Genomic DNA, 18,915 nt, shown 5'->3' on the forward strand with positions numbered 1-18,915 from the left:
CCCTTCACTGAGTCCAACAAGAGGTAAATTTTCATTCTTGGCTCATCATTCAAGGGTCTTCACAATATAGCCTGGCCTGTCCTCCTTTATTTCTTACCAAACCCCTGAGCACCTATGGGTGAGTCCCCATAGCATTACTTGCCTCTTCTAAACTCAATTTTTGATGCCTCTGCTTATATTCTTTCCCACTTTTTCAAACCATTTTTCTTCCTTTTTTCATGACATTTCTAATCCCTTCAAACAAAATTAGTATTTTTCCTCCACATTCCTAGTCTTTTCTTTATATGACAACCAGTTTCACATATTCGTATTTATGGATGCCTTTCACTCCCAATAAAGGTCAGTGAATACAAGAGCACATTATAGTCACCTGTGTGGCAAGCTGAATAACAAGCCTCAAAAGACATCTAGGTCCAAATTCCTGGAACCTGTTAGCTTGTATTGCAAAGTAATATGTGAAGATACTGAGAGGGGGAGATTACCTGTATTATCCAGATCCAGATGGGCCTTAAGTGTAATCATAAATGTTCTTATGGCAGAGAGATGTGATTACACAGAAGAAGGTGATGTGACAACCAGAAATTTGCTTTGAAGGTAGAGGAAGGGGCCATGAGTCAAGGAATTCAAAGGTGCTGCTTGAGACTGGAAAAAAAATTCTGCCCAGAGTCTCCTGAGGGGATGTAGCTAGCCAATACCTTGACTTCTGGTGAAAATTATTTTAGACTTCTGACCTCCAGAACTTCAGAGAACAAATGCATGTGGTAAGTCACCAAGTGTGTAGGAATTTGTAATAGAAGTTGTAGAAAGCAAATACACCTCTACAGTACTATAGTACCTAGGTACTCAATAAGCACACAGTAACAGTTGACTAGTATTTCTTTTGTTTTGGGTCCTCAAACCTTTTCTATACTTGGAACAGTTTCCATTTTCCATCTAGTACGGGTTTCTGCAAGTAAGCCTTGTCACAACTGATTCAAACATTGCCCGTTTGTTCAGAAAGGCCTAAGTAAGGGTGAATCGACTGACCCGCCCGAGTGTGGCCTCACTGAGTACTAGTGGGTGAGACACAGAAGCACTGGCACTTGGCCTTGCTTTGGTTAGAATCATAAAAGGGCCCCAGGACTTCTCTGTACACCCCTCTTGGGGATGGAGATGCCATACCAACTGTAAAATAATGTCCAAAGGGGCTTTGTTCACAAAACAGGATTACAAGCCTATAAAGTCCAAATATAGGTATTCTGAGCTAAAACTGTCCAGAGTTCACTAACACTGCAAGGTGAAAGGAAAAGTTATCCTGAGCTTTATTTATTTTTATTATAAATTTTAAGTTCTGTAGTTAACACATAAATATACTCACCTTGTAAAATGAATTTAAAAATACAGTAAGGTCAAATAAAGTCCCTTATCAGTACCAGATGTCCCCACCATCAGCCCCTCCCTGGTTTATTCTGTTTCTGACTTTCGGCACTAGAAATATCCAAAAATACACTTCTGAATATTTTATCAACTAACACACTGAAGCCAAGTATACATTTTGTTATGTAAGCAGAATACAGAACAATGGGATTGAGAATTTTTATTTTGTTTTCCTTTTTGTATAGTAGGGACAAATACAAGCAAAGTCACTCTCTTCCTTCAAAGGCAAATAAAACAAGTCAGACTAAAAGTTGAGGGCTTTTTCCTTCTTATAATTCATAATTCGGTCTGGAACTCTGCCTCTCCCTTTCAACACCATTTTGTCAGGATAGACATGAACTGTGCCAAAGGCTTGGCTGACTGGAGCTGTTTCAATAACTCCTTCTAGGTTGACATGGTGCACACCAAAATGATCCTCACAGTAGCCACCATCATGAGTATGACCAGCAAAGAAACACACCACACACTTGTGAGACCAGATGACTGCCAGAGCATCTCTGTAGTTCCAGGCCAAGCACACACTGTCGGAGGCCTCTGGGTAAATGGGAAGATGGCCTGTTAGTTTAAAAAAAAAAAAAAAAAGTTATGAGCCAATTAAGAAATGTTTTACATTAAAAAATAATAGTACTTACAAAAAAAAAAAAGTGTATTGCTACCTCATCCAAATAGACTGAGACCAGAGAAAGTCCACATATGTGAAGTAGTAGGCTATCAACACCTGGATCTCTGGAGCATAGAAAGGAGGGTGAGGTGGGAAAAGCTACTGAACAGGCAAAATCTTGAGATCACTGAGGCCTATACACAGTCTCAAGTTGCACAAACACCAAGGAAGATCAAGGGCACCTATGCCAAGGAAGTCTGCAAAAGCAGCCAGAAATCAGGCAGATGCTGTGCAGGAATTCAATTTTATTGATTTTCTTAAACACGAATGTTATATATACAGAAAGATATAGTACTAATAAAAGAACAGTTTAGGGACTGACTATGGATTATGTGTCATTTATATAAACAATGCCACAGAACTGAATCACAAGACTTTGAACACCCCCATGAGATCAGGTGGCCATACCTAATTCACAGATAAGAAAACTGATTAAAGCAGGGAGGATTATATCGGGCCCCACAGGAGATATGTGGAAGTAGAGCCAGGAGAATTTGAATTCCTGATGTCAACACATCTGTAAGTCTAGACCACACATACAATCAGGCCACAGTTTCACTTTGAAGTTCAGATATCATGGCTCATTGATCTCTGCTTCTTCCCAGTAAATCTTTTCTTTGTCCTGCTACTGTTCATTTTTATTCTGAAATTTAAACATGCTTTTGCTTATTATGTACTTATAATACAAGTAAAAGGGGGTGAGGGTAACAGAGCCCTAAAGCAGTTAGGAACACATAGGTGCGAGCACATGCCCATCCACACACACAGTAACTGTGTTAAGGTCAAAGAGGCTGTGTAGAAGCCACACTGACTTACCTATCAAATTACACAATTAGTTGCCCCCTTCTCCTAGAAGTACTCAGTTCCCCAGTATCCTGTCAGGAGTGTCCGAATGCTTGGTCCTTGAACTTCTTTATCTATACCTATGCATTGGTGATCTTTCAGTGATTTATATAGCTTTAAAAATCATCTATATTCTTTCAACTCTCACATTTATGATAGATAGCTTAAGCCTCTGTGCTGAATTTCAGACTCTGAGGTCTAAATTACCCACTTAGTATGTTCACTAATGTATGACAGGCATATTATATCTAATAGACATCTCAAACAGTGGTTCCAAACCGGCACCTGGCCCTCTCCACCCAAACCTCCTTGTCCTGCAGTGTCTCCCATCTCAGCTAATGGCAATTCTGTCCTTCCAAGTGAATGGCCAAAACTCAAAATAACTTCTGAGTAGCCACAATAAATTTAAAAGCACATAAAAACAAAAGGAAATTTCCACTAAACTTAACTAAAGAGAGCCTAAGGTGCTCAGTTGTTAAATGTTTACTTAACCAGTTTCTAAACTTACAGCAATGGTGAAGAAATTTAAGAGACTACAGATGTAGGTGCACTGCTATCAATAAAAAGAAATGAAAAGAATATGAGACAGGGGAAAGGGGACTGGGATTTTTAAAAAGTCTCAATTCTTTCAGCAGCTATGTGACTTTAGCTACGTAATTTCATCTCTTGAGGCTTCAGTATATCTTTAAAATTAAAGGGTTTGGCAACACGATCTGTAGGTCTCTTCCAGCTCCCATACTCTTAGCCTAGCAGTGGAAGAACAAAAGAGTAGATGCAAGTCAAGTACTGCAGTTTCTGAGACTAATTATTACTGAGCCAAATGGTGGTGTGTCACAGCCATAACCTGTGAGGGAACTTCATCTTTTCCAAACTTTGATGCTTGACAACCAAATGGCAGCACAAACATCCCCGTACCATCTACATGTTTTTAACTACATCTAAAAGATCAACATGTTAAAAATAGAAATGTAATTTCTATTTTATAGAAATTAGGAGCCAGGGCTCCCAAGGCTAAAATATGAAACGGGACCTGAAATGAATTTCTCATTTAAAAATTAATACGTGAACTGATCCCACTTGGGGAAATTCTGCTTTGAAACCTAAAATGGCAACTCACATACTCTAATATATGGCAATATATTTTTGTTATTTTACAATTCCTTCCTGACTCATTTGCAAATATTAATCTCAGGTTCAGGCTTTATTTTAATTTAAAACATTGACTAAGCACCCATCTTATAGAAAGAGGATATCAGAACACAAATATCATTAGTATTCTTTAAACACTAGCTTTTCAATCTCTAAAATGCTACTGCAACCAGATAAACAATTTAAGTACTTACTCACAATCACCACCTTTTCTTGGTTTGTGTCAGAGAACGCAAGAACTTCGTTCAACCAGTTCAGCTGTTCTTGGCTGAATCCTCCATTAAACTGGACAAACTGGGGCTCAGAAAGTCCTAAATAAATTCAGTAAGTTAGACCCAGAAAATGTCATTTCTCCCTCATTTGGGTTTTAAATTTACCTACTGCAGGGACACTTGTTTTTTTTCTGTAGGAATATTTATTAGCAGTAATTGACTTAAAATAGGCAATGACAAGAATTTATTCTTGAGTGCTATATTAATAGTTCCTGTATCTTACTCCTAGTCTTGACATTCCTCTGCTAGTTTCACTGGCTTTCCATTACACTAGGAAGAAAACAGAACCTCCTTTCCCTGTCCACTGACCCCACTACACACTCCTGTGCCTGTTTACTTTCCAAAATTATCTCACACCTCACTGGCCCCTTCCTGGGTTACTCAATACTGCCACTTATTCCATTTAATGCCTTCACATCTGCTTTCCCTCTACTAGCTCCCTACCCTTGTTCTTCCAAGTATAACTCCTTCCTGTCCTATAGATATTAGCTTAAATGTTTCTATCCTTGGATCATCTAATCTAAAATAGTACTCCTAGTCCTTTTCTATAACACCATATTCTTATTTTCTTGGTAGTACTTTGTGGAAATAATCTTATTGGTTTCATTGGTGGCTCTAGTTTAGATCTGAAATGTCTTCTTCCCAAAGACCCAAGTGTTAAAGTCTTAGCCACCAGCTCACAGCATTACTGGGAGGTGGTGAAACCTTTAAGAAGTGGGTTCTAGTGGGAGGGAGTTAGGTCGGGGCGGGGGGGGGGGGGTGCCCTTGATAGGAATACTGGGGTATCAGACCTGCTTCTTTCTCTTTGCTTCTTCTTTTTCTTATGCTCCCTGCCATAAAGTGCTGCCTTGCCACAGGCCCCAAAGCAACAAGGCCAAGTGACTATGGGATGAACTCTCTGAAGGCATGGACCACAATAAACCTTTCCCCTTTATAAGATGATTACATCAGGTACTTTGTAACAATGAAGGAAAACTAATACATGATTGTTTGTCCTGCCCACTTCCTACCCCAATTCCCTTGATTTCATCCATTTAAAAAAGACATTTTGCAAAGTGATCTGCCTAGAATGGGCATTCAAATATCTGTTAAAACAGTGAAGCTTCGATCATGTTGTAACCAATCCATGTGACATCAAAGCTTGGGAGAAATCCTGACCCTGAACAATAGCGACAATATACTTTTACCTTAATCATCCATCTTCCTGCTGAATAAAAGGTAGCTGAAGAATTTAAAGACAATGTATTAGATTCTCAGCTCAAAGGAATAATTCACCTTGAGGACTATTCAATTCCGTATTTGGATTGTGCTCCCTCAGTATCTTCATACACTGCTGGTATTTTGGAGAAGACTGATCCACGCCTAAGACACTCAAGTCATAAGCATCGAGTAAAATGAACCGAAATTTAGGGAATGGTACAAAGTGGTAAGCATAATAATTCTCTGAGGGTATGGTCTCAGGATGATCTACAATCCGGTCTTCTAGAAACCTTGTGTTAAGTTTAGAGCGTGTTAAATAATCTCTATTGAAGTTGTAGAATTCATGATTTCCCCATGTATGATGAACTGGGACTTTAAGCATTTTGAATGTGTTCATAACAACTTCCAGGGACTTTTCTGATGTTTTATACTGTGCGTTATAGCCATCAATAATGTCTCCAAGCTGCAGGACACAACAGGGCATGCTGCTTTCTTTATTCCAGTCTTCAATGGCACCCTGTAAGTGAACGAGACTATGTCTGTAGTACCTCCGCCGGCTTCCTTGGAAATTGTATCCATCTTCTAAGTCGGCATACTGAATATCTGCTATTACTCCAAAGGAGAAGAGTCTTTCTGAATTGTCAGTGAGGGTTCCAGGATTGGCCTTATCAGCCATAACCTCCAAACAGGTTTCTAGATAAACTGAAGAAAGTAAAAAAAAAAGACAACTAAGTTAAAAACATCTTAATTTTCTGATTGGACTAAAGAAAATGACAAAATGAACATTAAACTTAGTTAATTCACAAGACAACTTGAAAAAGAAAGCATCCATCAGCTTTAGAACTGACAGTCTTAACTCTAAAATACTAAGCCTCTGAAACGGTTCAGTTTCTCATCTTAATACAGACAAATTTATCCTCTGGAAGAGGAATAATTTACAAACAGGCACTATTCCATAATGAACAGGCATTCTAATTCTAATAAAGTCAAATTTAAATATGGAATAATTTCTAATTTACAATAAATACTGACTCACCTAAAAAAACACACCATACATCCTTCCCCACAAACATCAAATAATTTCATCTTTGAAGGTTGTTTGAAAAGGTATACATATATTATACTCATTGTAATGTATACATCAGATTCCCATTATGGGTTATTTTGTGTCAGTCTGGGTCTTTCTCTTTGCTGATAGATTGGTCATCTAAAATAAGTGTCTCATAGTTTATATCTAAAGTAAATGGAGGAGACAGTAAAGACATGAAAGGAGAGGAATAATTTTAAACAATGACAAAAAAAATATCCAGCACCAAAACAAACTGACACTGATGGGATTGTCATTTTAAAAAAGATAAAAATCAAAGGCCAAGATCCTCAATTACCAACTACTTTTGTTACAAAGGCTATCGTAATTAACTTCTTGTGGTAGTGTCTGCATTTATTAAAACCTAGTTGTTTCTAAAAATTCATTTGGCTAAAATTACTTTCAGACTCCCAGTCTCCAGTCATCTGCCTGATATATCTATGGAGTTCCTATTTAATTGTATACAGACATGTGAATCCGTTGTAAAAGCACTCCTAACAGATGAAGAATACAACTCTATAATTGGAATAAGAGTCAGACTTCAGACTTACTTAAACAAAGGAGCATTTTTCAAATCAAAACTGTTGTCACTAATGCTATATTCCTTACTTAATCCATCCAGTTAGGAGCTTCAGCTACTTTCCTTTCTTCCTCAATCTCATTGGATGTAAGTACTCCTAAAACAGGTAAAACTGTACCAGGGAGAGAGAGGGGTGGGGAGGGAGGGAGGGAAGGAAGGAAAGGAGGGAGAGAGGGAGGGAGGGAGAGAAATCCAGAAAAATGGTCTGGTGATTTCATGGGTTTTTTTTGTTTTGTTTTGTTTTTAATTTGCTCATTTCTTCCAGCAGTCCCCATCTGAAACGGTTCAGTTAGCAAGTCAATAAATATGCTGACTTATGAATAAGTCTGCATGCTGGGGTGGTATCTTCTTTCTATAAATTAAAGAAAGTCTGACTTTTCAGGTGGAGAACAATTACAAGAAATCAAAACTCATCTAAGTCAGCTGAAAATCTCATTTTATTAGTTTCAAATATTTGTGATTCCAAGTACAGATTAAAAGAAAGATAATTTAGCAAGTATGTCCCATGAACATTATTAGCAAAGCTTAACAGAAAACTGTTTCTGGGAATGTTCTTATCCTCTGCCAGATGAGATTATTTGTTTTTATATTTAAACTCAAAGCCTTTAAGGTGATAATATGTTCGTGGATCAGTTAGAGAGGATTTAGTCCAGATTAATTTGATCTTCTCTTCAGTAAACAGCTGTTATTTTTGCCTGACCAGAAGTCATTTCATTTTCTTTGAGTAAGAGCATCCCAATTTTCCTTGGATAGATAGGTATCTACCCAATTCCCTACTCTTAGCATTTGCCATTTGACCTTTACTCCCTGACTGGGAAAGGGAATGGCAGACAGATAGATAAACCAGGTCTGGCCTATAAAAGCCCAGTTTCCTCCGGACCAGTTTAGGAGTAAGCACATAACACAAGCTTCCTCAATATGCATCAGCCCAGGGACATATTAGCAAATACTACAACTTGAACTTAAGGAGAAAAGTTAACTGAGAAATAATTCAATATGAAGGAAGCAAATCTGAATGATACAAAGTGAAAGGAAAGTGACCACAACACTCGGAGCGACCAAGAGATCAGGTCGTCTGGTGAGTGGCACTTCAGAAGGAAGAGAGACCCAAAAGTGGGTTTTAACCCTCTCCCGAGTTTCGGCACCAATGAAAGGCCAAGGTTCGTCGTCGGAGATTAAAATGCACACACACAGATAGCAGTGACAAAGATGAAGCACTTTACTGCAAGCTGGTTCTAGCTTATATAGAAAGTGAGAGTCAGTTATCTTAAACCAGGAAGCTCCCAAGGCCAATCATAGTAAAGGTCAGGTCATCACCTTACTGTGCACGCACGTCCGCCCTGCATAAGATTCATGGGGGGATGGGAAGATGGCGGCGAATAGAGTGCATCTCTTTCTTGGTTTGCTTCCTTACCTTTTCCCTATCTTCCCTCTTAAGCATGACCACCCCAATTATGTATAATTTACTAAATGCAAATAGATGAATACTACGAGTCGGTCTATAGTCCGCCTAAGCCCTTAACTACCCCCAAGTACTCCTGTCTATTCTCTTATTAATATCCGCCTGCATTTGAGCAACCCCCCAAAGAAGCTAACATATACTAACCTCCATACTATCAAATCACCCGACCTTAACATAAAATTCTAAGTTCAAACCTCAATTCTATATATGCCATCAAAATCTGTAGGCCTTTAATGAAACTAATGAATTTACCTTAAATCACAATTAAATCCAACATCTCTAAACATTGTCTCCCAACACAAAGGAGAGATCTTGGAGCTATAAAAACCAAAACAAATTTATAGGAGAAAACAGAAACACAGCAGTCAAACAGAGTTAGAAAGTAATGTGAGCACCATGAAAAAACAAGGGAAAAAAGGATTACAAACAATGCAGGATAACTTAAATTTACAGGAGAACCTAGAGGCATCAGAAAAATGGACAGAGAAAGAACTCAAGGCATACCTGACTCAGATGGAATGGAATCTTAAAGAAGTCATTAGTCAGCAAGTCCAAACAATGAAAGAATACTTTGAAAATGAATTGCATAAGCAGATTCAGATAGCAAAACATGAACTCTACCAGGAGATAGAGATTTAAAAAAAAAATCAAACAGTAATCATAGAAATGCAGGAAACCATAAACCAAATCAAAAACTCAAATGAGAATATTACAAATAGACTAGATCAAATAGAAGTCAGAACATCAGATAATGAAGACAAAGTTTATCAACTCGAAAAGACTATAGCCAATGCAGAAAGGCTGGTAAGAAACCACGCGCAAAACATCCAAGAGACATGGGATGTCATAAAAAAAAACAAACTTAAGAGTCATTGGATAGAAGAAGGTATAGAGGTCCAAACCAAAGGAATGAACAATCCATTGAATGAAATAATCTTAGAAAACCTTCCAGAAATGAAAGATAGAATGGACTGCCAAATTCTGGAAGCCTACAGGACCCCAAACATACAAAACCATAATAGACCAACTCCAAAATACATTATTATGAAGATATCCAACATACAGAAGAAGGAGAGAATATTAAAAGCTACAAGAGTAAGAGGGCAGATTACATTCAGGGGTAAACCAATTAGGTTGACAGCTAATTTTTCATCACAGACGTTGAAAGCGAGAAGATTCTGGAACAACGTATTTCAAACACTGAAAAATAATGGATTCCAACCAAGAATATTGTATCCAGCAAAATTAAGCTTCAGGTTTGACAATGAAATTAAAATATTTCATGATAAACAAAAGTTAAAAGAATTCGCAGCCAGAAAACCAGCACTGCAAAGCATTTTGAGCAAAACACTACAAGAAGAGGAAACGAAAAACAGCACCCAAAACTAACAGTGGGAGGTATCTCAGTAAAGGCGGGAAAAATAACCAAAGAGGAAAAACAAGCCAAATTAAAATAAATAAAATAAATAAATAAATAAACATGACTGGAAGTACAAACTATATATCAATAGTAACCCTAAACGTTAATGGCTTAAACTCACCAATCAAGCGACATAGACTAGTAACTTGGATTAATAAAACAGACCCAACAATATGCTGCCTTCAGGAGACTCATCTGACAGGAAAAGACATGCACAGGCTGAAGGTGAAAGGTTGGGAAAAATCATACCATTCATATGGTCCTCGGAAGCAAGCAGGAGTGGCCATACTCATATCGAATAAAATCAACTTCAAACCTGAGTTAATCAAAAGGGATAAAGAAGGACACTATATACTGTTAAAAGGAAGCATTCACCAACAAGACATAACAATTATCACCAAATAATGGTGCTGCAACGTTCATAAAACAAACTCTCCTCAAGTTCAAGAACAAAATAGACCACAACACAATAATTATGGGTGACTTCAACACACGGCTCTCACCATTGGACAGATCCTCCAAACAAAAGCTGAATAAAGAAACTATAGAACTCAATAACACAATCAATAACCTAGACTTAACTGACATATATAGAATATATCAACTATCATCAAGAGGGTATACGTTCTTCTCAGCAGCACATGGATCCTTCTCAAAGATAGACCATATATTATGCATAGGGCAACTCTTAGTAAATATAAGGGTGTGGAGTTAATACCATGCATCTTATCTGATCATAATGGAATGAAACTGGAAATCAATGATAAAAGAAGGAAGGAAAAATCCTGCATCACCTGGAAAATGAACAATATGTTACTGAATGATCAATGGGTTACAGAAGACATAAAGGAGGAAATCAAAAAATTCTTAGAGATAAATGAAAATACAGACACAACATATCGGAATCTATGGGACACAATGAAAGCAGTTTTAAGAGGGAAATTAATTGCCTGGAGTTCATTCCTCAAAAAAAGAAAAAACCAACAAATAAATGAGCTCACACTTCATCTCAAAACCCTAGAAAAGGAAGAGCAATACAACAGCAAAGGTAGCAGAAGGCAAGAAATAATTAAAATTAGAGCGGAAATCAACGAAATTGAAACAAAAGAAACCATGGAAAAATTGACAAAACTAAAAGCTGGTTCTTTGAAAAAATAAATAAGATTGACAGACCCTTAGCCATGCTAACTAAGAGAAGAAGAGGGAGAACTCAAATTACTAACATACGGGATAAAAAAGGCAATATCACAACAGACACTACAGAAATACAGAAGATAATTAGAAATTATTTTGAAACCCTATATTCCAATAAAATAGAAGATAGTGAAGATATTGATAAATTTATTAAGTCATATGATTTGCCCAGATTGAGTCAGGAAGATACACACAATTTAAACAGATGAATAACAAAGGAGGAAATAGAAGAAGCCATCAAAAGACTTCCAACAAAGAAAGCCCAGGACCAGATGGGTATACAGCAGAGTTTTACAAAACCTTTAAAGTAGAGTTAATACCAATACCAATACTTTTCAAGTTATTTCAGGAAATAGAAAAAGAAGGAGCTCTTTCAAATTCATTCTATGAGGCCAACATCACCCTGATCTCAAAACCAGACAAAGACACCTCAAAGAAAGAAAACTACAGACCAATATCTCTAATGAACCTAGATGCAAAAATCCTCAATAAAATTCTGGCGAATCGGATACAAAAACACATCAAAAAAATTGTGCACCATGATCAAGTAGGATTCATCCCTGGGATGCAAGGATGGTTCAATATACGGAAATCAAAAAATGTTATTCACCACATCAATAGACTCAAACATAAGAACCATATGATCATCTCGATAGACGCAGAAAAAGCATTCGACAAAGTACAGCATCCCTTTATGTTCAAAACATTAGAAAAACTAGGGATAACAGGAACTTACCTCAACATTGTAAAAGCTATCTATGCTAAGCCTCAGGCTAGCATCATTCTGAATGGAGAAAAATTGAAGGCATTCCCTCTAAAATCTGGAACAAGACAGGGATGCCCTCTATCACCACTTCTATTCAATATAGTTCTTGAAACACTGGCCAGAGCAATTAGACAGACGAAAGAAATTAAAGGCATAAAAATAGGAAAAGAAGAACTTAAATTATCACTATTTGCGGGCAACATGATTCTATACCTAGAAGACCCAAAAGGGTCTACAAAGAAACTATTAGAACTAATAAATGAATTCAGCAAAGTGGCAGGATATAAAATCAACACGCATAAATCAAAGGCATTTCTGTATATCAGCGACAAAACTTCTGAAACGGAAATGAGGAAAAACACCCCATTCACAATATCCTCAAAAAAAATAAAATACTTGGGAATCAACCTAACAAAAGAGGTGAAAGATTTATACAATGAAAACTACAGAACCCTAAAGAGAGAAATAGAAGAAGATCTTAGAAGATGGAAAAATTACCCTGTTCATGGATAGGCAGAACTAACATCATCAAAATGGCAATATTACCAAAAGTTCTTTATAGGTTTAATGCAATGCCAATCAAAATCCCAATGGCATTTCTTGTAGAAATAGATACAGCAATCATGAAATTCATATGGAAAAATAAAAGATCCAGAATAGCAAAAGCAACTCTAAGCAGGAAGTGTGAATCAGGCGGCATAGCGATACCAGATTTCAAACTATACTACAGAGCAATAGTAACAAAAACAGCATGCTACTGGTACCAAAACAGGCGGGTGGACCAATGGTACAGAATAGAGGACACAGAGACTAATCCACAAAGTTACAACTATCTTATATTTGATAAAGGGGCTAAAAGCATGCAATGGAGGAAGGATAGCATCTTCAACAAATGGTACTGGGAAAACTGGAAATCCATATGCAACAAAATGAAACTGAATCCCCTTCTCTCACCATGCACAAAAGTTAACTCAAAATGGATCAAGGAGCTTGATATCAAATCAGAGACTCTGCGTCTGATAGAAGAAAAAGTTGGCTCCAATCTATATATTGTGGGGTTGGGCTCCAAATTCCTTAATAGGACACCCATAGCACAAGAGTTAATAACTAGAATCAACAAATGGGACTTACTTAAACTAAAAAGTTTTTTCTCAGCAAGAGAAACAATAAGAGAGGTAAATACGGAGCCTACATCCTGGGAACAAATTTTTACTCCTCACACTTCAGATAGAGCCCTAATATCCAGAGTATACAAAGAACTCAAAAACTTAAACAATAAGATAATAAATAACCCAATCAACAAATGGGCCAAGGACCTGAACAGACACTTCTCAGAGGAGGACATACAATCAATCAACAAGTACATGAAAAAATGCTCACCATCTCTAGCAGTCAGAGAAATGCAAATCAAAACCACCCTAAGATACCATCTCACTCCAGTAAGATTGGCAGCCATTATGAAGTCCAACAACAACATGTGCTGGCGAGGATGTGGGGAAAAGGGTACTCTTGTACATTGCTGGTGGGACTGCAAATTGGTGCGGCCAATTTGGAAAGCAGTATGGAGATTCCTGGGAAAGCTGGGAATGGAACCACCATTTGACCCAGCTATTGCCCTTCTTCGACTATTCCCTGAAGACCTTAAAAGAGCGTACTATAGGGATACTGCTACATTGATGTTCATAGCAGCACAATTCACAATAGCTAGACTGTGGAACCAACCTAGATGCCCTTCAATAGATGAATTGATTAAAAAAATGTGGCATTTATACACAATGGAGTATTACTCAGCACTAAAAATTGACAAAATCATGACATTTGCAGGGAAATGGATGGCATTAGAGCAGATTATGCTAAGTGAAGCTAGCCAATCCCTAAAAACCAAATGCCAAATGTCTTCTTTGATATAAGGAGAGCAACTAAGAACAGAGCAGAGAGGAAGAGCATGAGAAAAATATTAACATTAAACAGGGACGAGAGGTGAGAGGGAAAGGGAGAGAGAAGGGAAATTGCATGGAAATGGAAGGAGACCCTCGTTGTTATACAAAATTACATATAAGAGGATGTGAGGGGAAAGGAAAAAAAACAAAACAAAACAAGGGAGAGAAATGAATTACAGTAGATGGGGTAGAGAGAGAAGATGGGAGGGGAGGGGGGATAATAGAGGATAGGAAAGGTAGCAGAATACAACAGTCACTACTATGGCAGTATGTAAAAACGTGGATGTGTAACCGATGGGATACTGCAATCTGTATATGGGGTAAAAATGGGAGTCCATAACCCACTTGAATCTAATGTATGATATATGATATGTCAAGAGCTTTGTAATGTTTTGAACAACCAATTAAAAAAAAAAAGATTCATGGGGGGCACGAACTGTCCACGAGTGCGGAAGACGGGAGGACCAATTAGAAAATTTTCTTTCTTTCTTTTTTTTTTTTAAGAGAGAGAGAGAGATAAAGAGAATTTTTTTAATATTTATTTTTTAGTATTCGGCAGACACAACATCTTTGTTTGTATGTGGTGCTGAGGATCGAACCCTGGCCACACGCATGCCAGGCGAGCGTGCTACCGCTTGAGCCACATTCCCAGCCCAAGAAAATTTTCAAAACAACTTTTTATCCACCCCCTGGCAACTTGCCCGCCGCCATGTTGCATTAGGGGCTCCTTATCTGAAAGGCCCGGGGAGTTCTAGCTGCCTACTGGCAATTTGCCCACCACCATGTTTGAAAGGCCCGGGGAGTTCTCAGGGAGACTCCCAACACAAAGTATATTCCTGGAACCAGCAGTTAAACACCTGCATCTACCTGTCTCTACTAGAATTATCCTTGGCCATTTAGTTATATGAGCCAATAAATTCCCCCAAGTTAAAAGCCAAATCAAATTAATTTTTTTGCCATAATACCAAAAACATCTTTCATTGGATCCACAGTTTCAATTTACGGAACTTGAAGGACACCCCAAGATTTGGCAACCTTTTAAAGAAAGTTAAAGGAAGGTGGCAAAACTTATCAAGGGGCACACACTGCATACCGAAAGTCTGTTCTGGGGTAGAAGAGACCAAAATGTTAAATGCAGCTTTTAAAAATAAGGTCAAAAGTAGGGAGGCAACATATACTTCTATTAAAGAAAATATTCTGAAAAACAGAAACTTAAATTTGCAATGGGGCCTGCTAAGTGCAAGAGGGAGGACAAAGCCACATCCAGAGACAGAGAGAAAAGCTCAGAAGTAAAAAGAACCAGAGGGCAAAAAATTACTTCTCTGGCTTATTATTTTTTTTCTTAATGGTTCAGGAAGATGCCCAGGGAACTCAGGAAGACCTGTTCAGTAAACATCTTACCAGAGGGAATAGGCTTTTCTGATCATCAATCCTGTAAAAATTTAGCCAGCTTTGAGAAAGACAGAGGAGAGCTTTCTGTCTTAAATCTCCGTCTTCCTGGTGGGTGCAATGGGGCATGCCAGTGATCCCAGCTACTCAGGAGACTGAGGTAGGAGGATTGCAATTTCAAGGCCAGCCTCAGCAACTTAGGGAGACCCTGTCTCAAAAAATTAAAAAAGGGTTGAGGATGTAGCCCAGTAGCCCAGTGGTAGGGCAGTTGACCTCCAGCACTCAAAAAACAAAACAAAACAAAACAAAAAAAACAACAACAACAAAAAACTTCTTTAGGAACTGGGCTGGTGAGAAGAGATAGGGATACAGATAGCTTTTACAAGAGAAGGCAGAGTCGGATAAAAGGAAGAAAACATACATATGTAGATTTAGCTAGATTATGTTAATCAGAAATTTCTCAGTCTCACCCATCTCTGGTCAGGCCAGGGGGTGCAGCCCTTCAGTCTCTACTCAGTATAAGGAAATCTATGAAGTTTTTCAAGAGCTTCTGAAGTAGAGAGACAATACAATGTGTAAGAATTGGACCTGAGAATTAGGAATGTATTTTGCTTTTGAAGAGAAAGGAGAATGGCAAGTTTTTAGTGAACTTTATTCTTAAAGTTTTGCCTGCACCACTTATTATCTGCTAACTTATTTAAGCTTTAGTTTTTAAAAAAGTTATAATCATGAGCTGCTGAAAGCTTCAGAACTTAAAACCGTCCCTCATAATGTTGTTGTGAGATGCAGCTAAGTTATAATGCACAGCAACTACTCTGTAAACAAGAAAATGATTTTTAAATTTTATATCTAAGAGTATATCTGTTTACTGAGTCTCAATTAAAACTAGAATAAAACAGAATAACAATAGTATTTTCTAAAAAAAAAAAAAAAAAAAAAAAGGCTACCAGTTTGGGTGCAATATAAACAGGCAGCATTTTGTGAAGAACCTAAGTGATTTTTAAAAATAAGTAAGATACATCAAGGATTCTTAACTGCAGAAAATTTGCTACAATACCAATAAAACTTCTATAACACCTAAGAGTCAGAAGGCTGAAGTTCCTTGTAATAAGCCCCAAAGCTTCTAAGAGGAACTTATGAAAGAAGACAGCCCTGTACTAAAAAGTATGTTTTATACCATTGTCAAAGCAAAAGAAAAGGATTGGAGGTTCCAGCATCATAAGATCCTGTTAAAGAACCACGTATGTCTCAAGAAGGGGGCCAGTTGGCAAAGATTTTATATGCAGAGACTTTGAAAACACCAGAGAGGGAGGGGATCTTGAAACCTATGTTATATGCTACCATAACAGGAAAGTTGAGGCAGAAATGTTCCTGGTTTGGCAAACATGGGGCAGTGGTTTGCACCTAAGATGAAGCCAACATATTACAGTGTCAGGAACTTCACAAAACGTTTAGGCTTAGCTACCCTAGTCAAACTAGCCTTAAAGTTTTATTAAGAACAAAATTTAATAAGCCCTGAAACTACTACTAGAACAAATATAAATGGTATTTATTCATGCCCTTCTTTCTCAAAGAAAGTATATGAATAGGAAAAAAAAAAACAAAGCAAAAACTTCATTTGGTGATCTCAGTGGTTTACAGTAGTGATACAAGTGATAGACTCACACTAGATATCACTTTGTATACTTTCAGCAAGGGTCCATCAGACTCAAAGGTGTTATTAGCATTTGTCCAAAGTAGATCTAAAATACCTGCTTTAAACTGATTTAGATGCTGCAATTTCATCTAAAATTATAAACTTAATGTGAAAAACTTGTAAAATTGCTCTGATAAATAGAATCACTTTAGTAAATAAAATTTAATATACCAGCTAAAAAACATCAAATTCAATAAAATATATGTTTGCTCAGTTAACCCACAATGGAGCATTTGAAGAAATGAACAATAATTCTGCCTTAATAAGAAAGCTGCTTTTGTGTCCTTTTTCGATTACATGAAAAAACTTCTCCCTGGGCAAACAAATACATAGAAATAAGGAGGAAAATCTTACCACAGGAACTAAGATAGAAAAATTAGTTTTGACAAACAATGATCTGAAATGCTAAGGAAACATTTAGCAACTCTTCTAATTTTGAGCATAAATTTCAGAAATTTCCAGCTGAACTTTAGGATGAAAAAAACAAATCCTACTGAACTACAACTTACTGGGTTAGGGAGCAGCACCCCTGGCTAGGTGGGTCAAATCACAGGGAAAACAAAATTCTTTGCAAAAATCCAGTAATCAGTGGAACAATAGCTGCTTCTGCACTGAGTAAGTCCTCTTGAACCAGAGCTCCAAAATGCCAAGGAAATAAAGACTGACATATATTCAGGCTAGCTAAGTATATATTCATATTACCAGTGTATATTACAAAATGTATATTTCCTGCCTTTTGTCTCTCTTTGCCTCCTTTTTTCTTACAAAAAAGCTTTCTGCACCCCTGAGTCCTTGAAGATGGAGATTTGGGACAGAAAGGTCTCCTCTGTCTTACTCAAAGTCAGCTTTGAATAAACCTAATTTCCTCTCAACTGGTTCCTGGAATTTTTGTGGGGCACCATGAAGGTAAAGCCTTTCTCTCACTATTACACCTTGAAGAAAATATCACACAAGAATGGGAATCATGTAAATAAGGAGATAGGAGATTTGGGGTTTGGGGTTTTTTTTCTCCCCCCTTGCATTTTTGGAAATGCCCCACACATAAGTGGTGGGGTGGTGATGAAGATTGCAGCTACTGAGACTTAACAAAAGCAAATGAAATCAATGCTCTCTGCAACAACAACAAAAAAATAAACCAACCTATATAGACCTTAGTCTCATTAATATGTGCCTGTATCCAAGTAACAGAAAAGGTCTCAGATGAGGAAGCCATCAGCAACTTTTTTAATCAAAAAATTGAAGGGGGCAGGGAGCAGTGAGAGTATTTTAAGAGACTGGAGCCCCTGTCGACTGAATTAAGGAGGGTTAACGCAGTATATGCTCGGTACAGCACTGTGCTTTATAATCAGTTTACGATGTAATGTATCCTTAGAAGTGCTGGGCATTTTGGTTACACTTAACTCGCTTTTACCACCCTAACCGCACAAATTTAAAAAATTGTTTATAATATTTTTTAAATCAAAGGATTATTTCAAGCGCAACAGGTCCACTTATATTTTGCAAGTGTGAAGGAATCAACTACCCCGTAGTTTCCCCTGGCCGGCGTCCAAACTGGGCTGGACCAGGGTGAGATGGATGACCAACAAAGTGGAGGGAAAGGGGATGCCCAGCCCTGCCAGACTGCGGCCAGTGTTTTCTCTCATCTGAGCAGGGCTCAGTACCGCCCCGGCCCGGTCTAGCTGGGACCTTTGAGAGCGTCCCCTCTCCACCGCCCCGCTGTCCCCGCCCCCTCGGCCCGCTCCAGGGCCCGCTTCCCAAGGAACCACCTACCGCCCGCAGGCTCCTCGGCAAAGGCTTCAAGACTACCAGCTAGGGCACCACCACCGAGCAGAGCGGAAAG

General features: G+C 38.0%; 1 protein-coding gene across 1 annotated transcript; it reads right to left on the reverse strand.

Annotated features, from left to right (window-relative positions):
- Positions 1–1,561: 1,561 nt before the first annotated feature.
- On the reverse strand, positions 1,562–18,908 carry Adprm (ADP-ribose/CDP-alcohol diphosphatase, manganese dependent). The gene is made up of 4 exons (XM_027946962.2): positions 18,846–18,908; positions 5,617–6,243; positions 4,264–4,380; positions 1,562–1,971 (listed from the first exon to the last, which is right to left on the reverse strand). Exons 2-4 carry the CDS (start codon positions 6,215–6,217, stop codon positions 1,661–1,663), a joined length of 1,029 nt encoding a protein of 342 aa, XP_027802763.1. The 5' UTR covers positions 6,218–6,243; positions 18,846–18,908; the 3' UTR covers positions 1,562–1,660.
- Between the last annotated feature and the right edge of the window lie 7 nt (positions 18,909–18,915).

The sequence above is a fragment of the Marmota flaviventris genome, chromosome 17 (assembly GCF_047511675.1).
Source record: "Marmota flaviventris isolate mMarFla1 chromosome 17, mMarFla1.hap1, whole genome shotgun sequence".
Taxonomy (NCBI): domain Eukaryota; kingdom Metazoa; phylum Chordata; class Mammalia; order Rodentia; family Sciuridae; genus Marmota; species Marmota flaviventris.

Coding starts and splice junctions, on each gene's coding strand:
- Adprm (XM_027946962.2), bottom strand. CDS start 6,217: ATGGCTGATAAGGCCAATCCTGGAACCCTCACTGACAATTCAGAAAGA. Junction 4,381..5,616: donor GGAATTGAATAGTCCTCAAG/GTGAATTATTCC, acceptor GAATTTATTTAG/GACTTTCTGAGCCCCAGTTT. Junction 1,972..4,263: donor AGAAAAGGTGGTGATTGTGA/GTAAGTACTTAA, acceptor TTAAACTAACAG/GCCATCTTCCCATTTACCCA.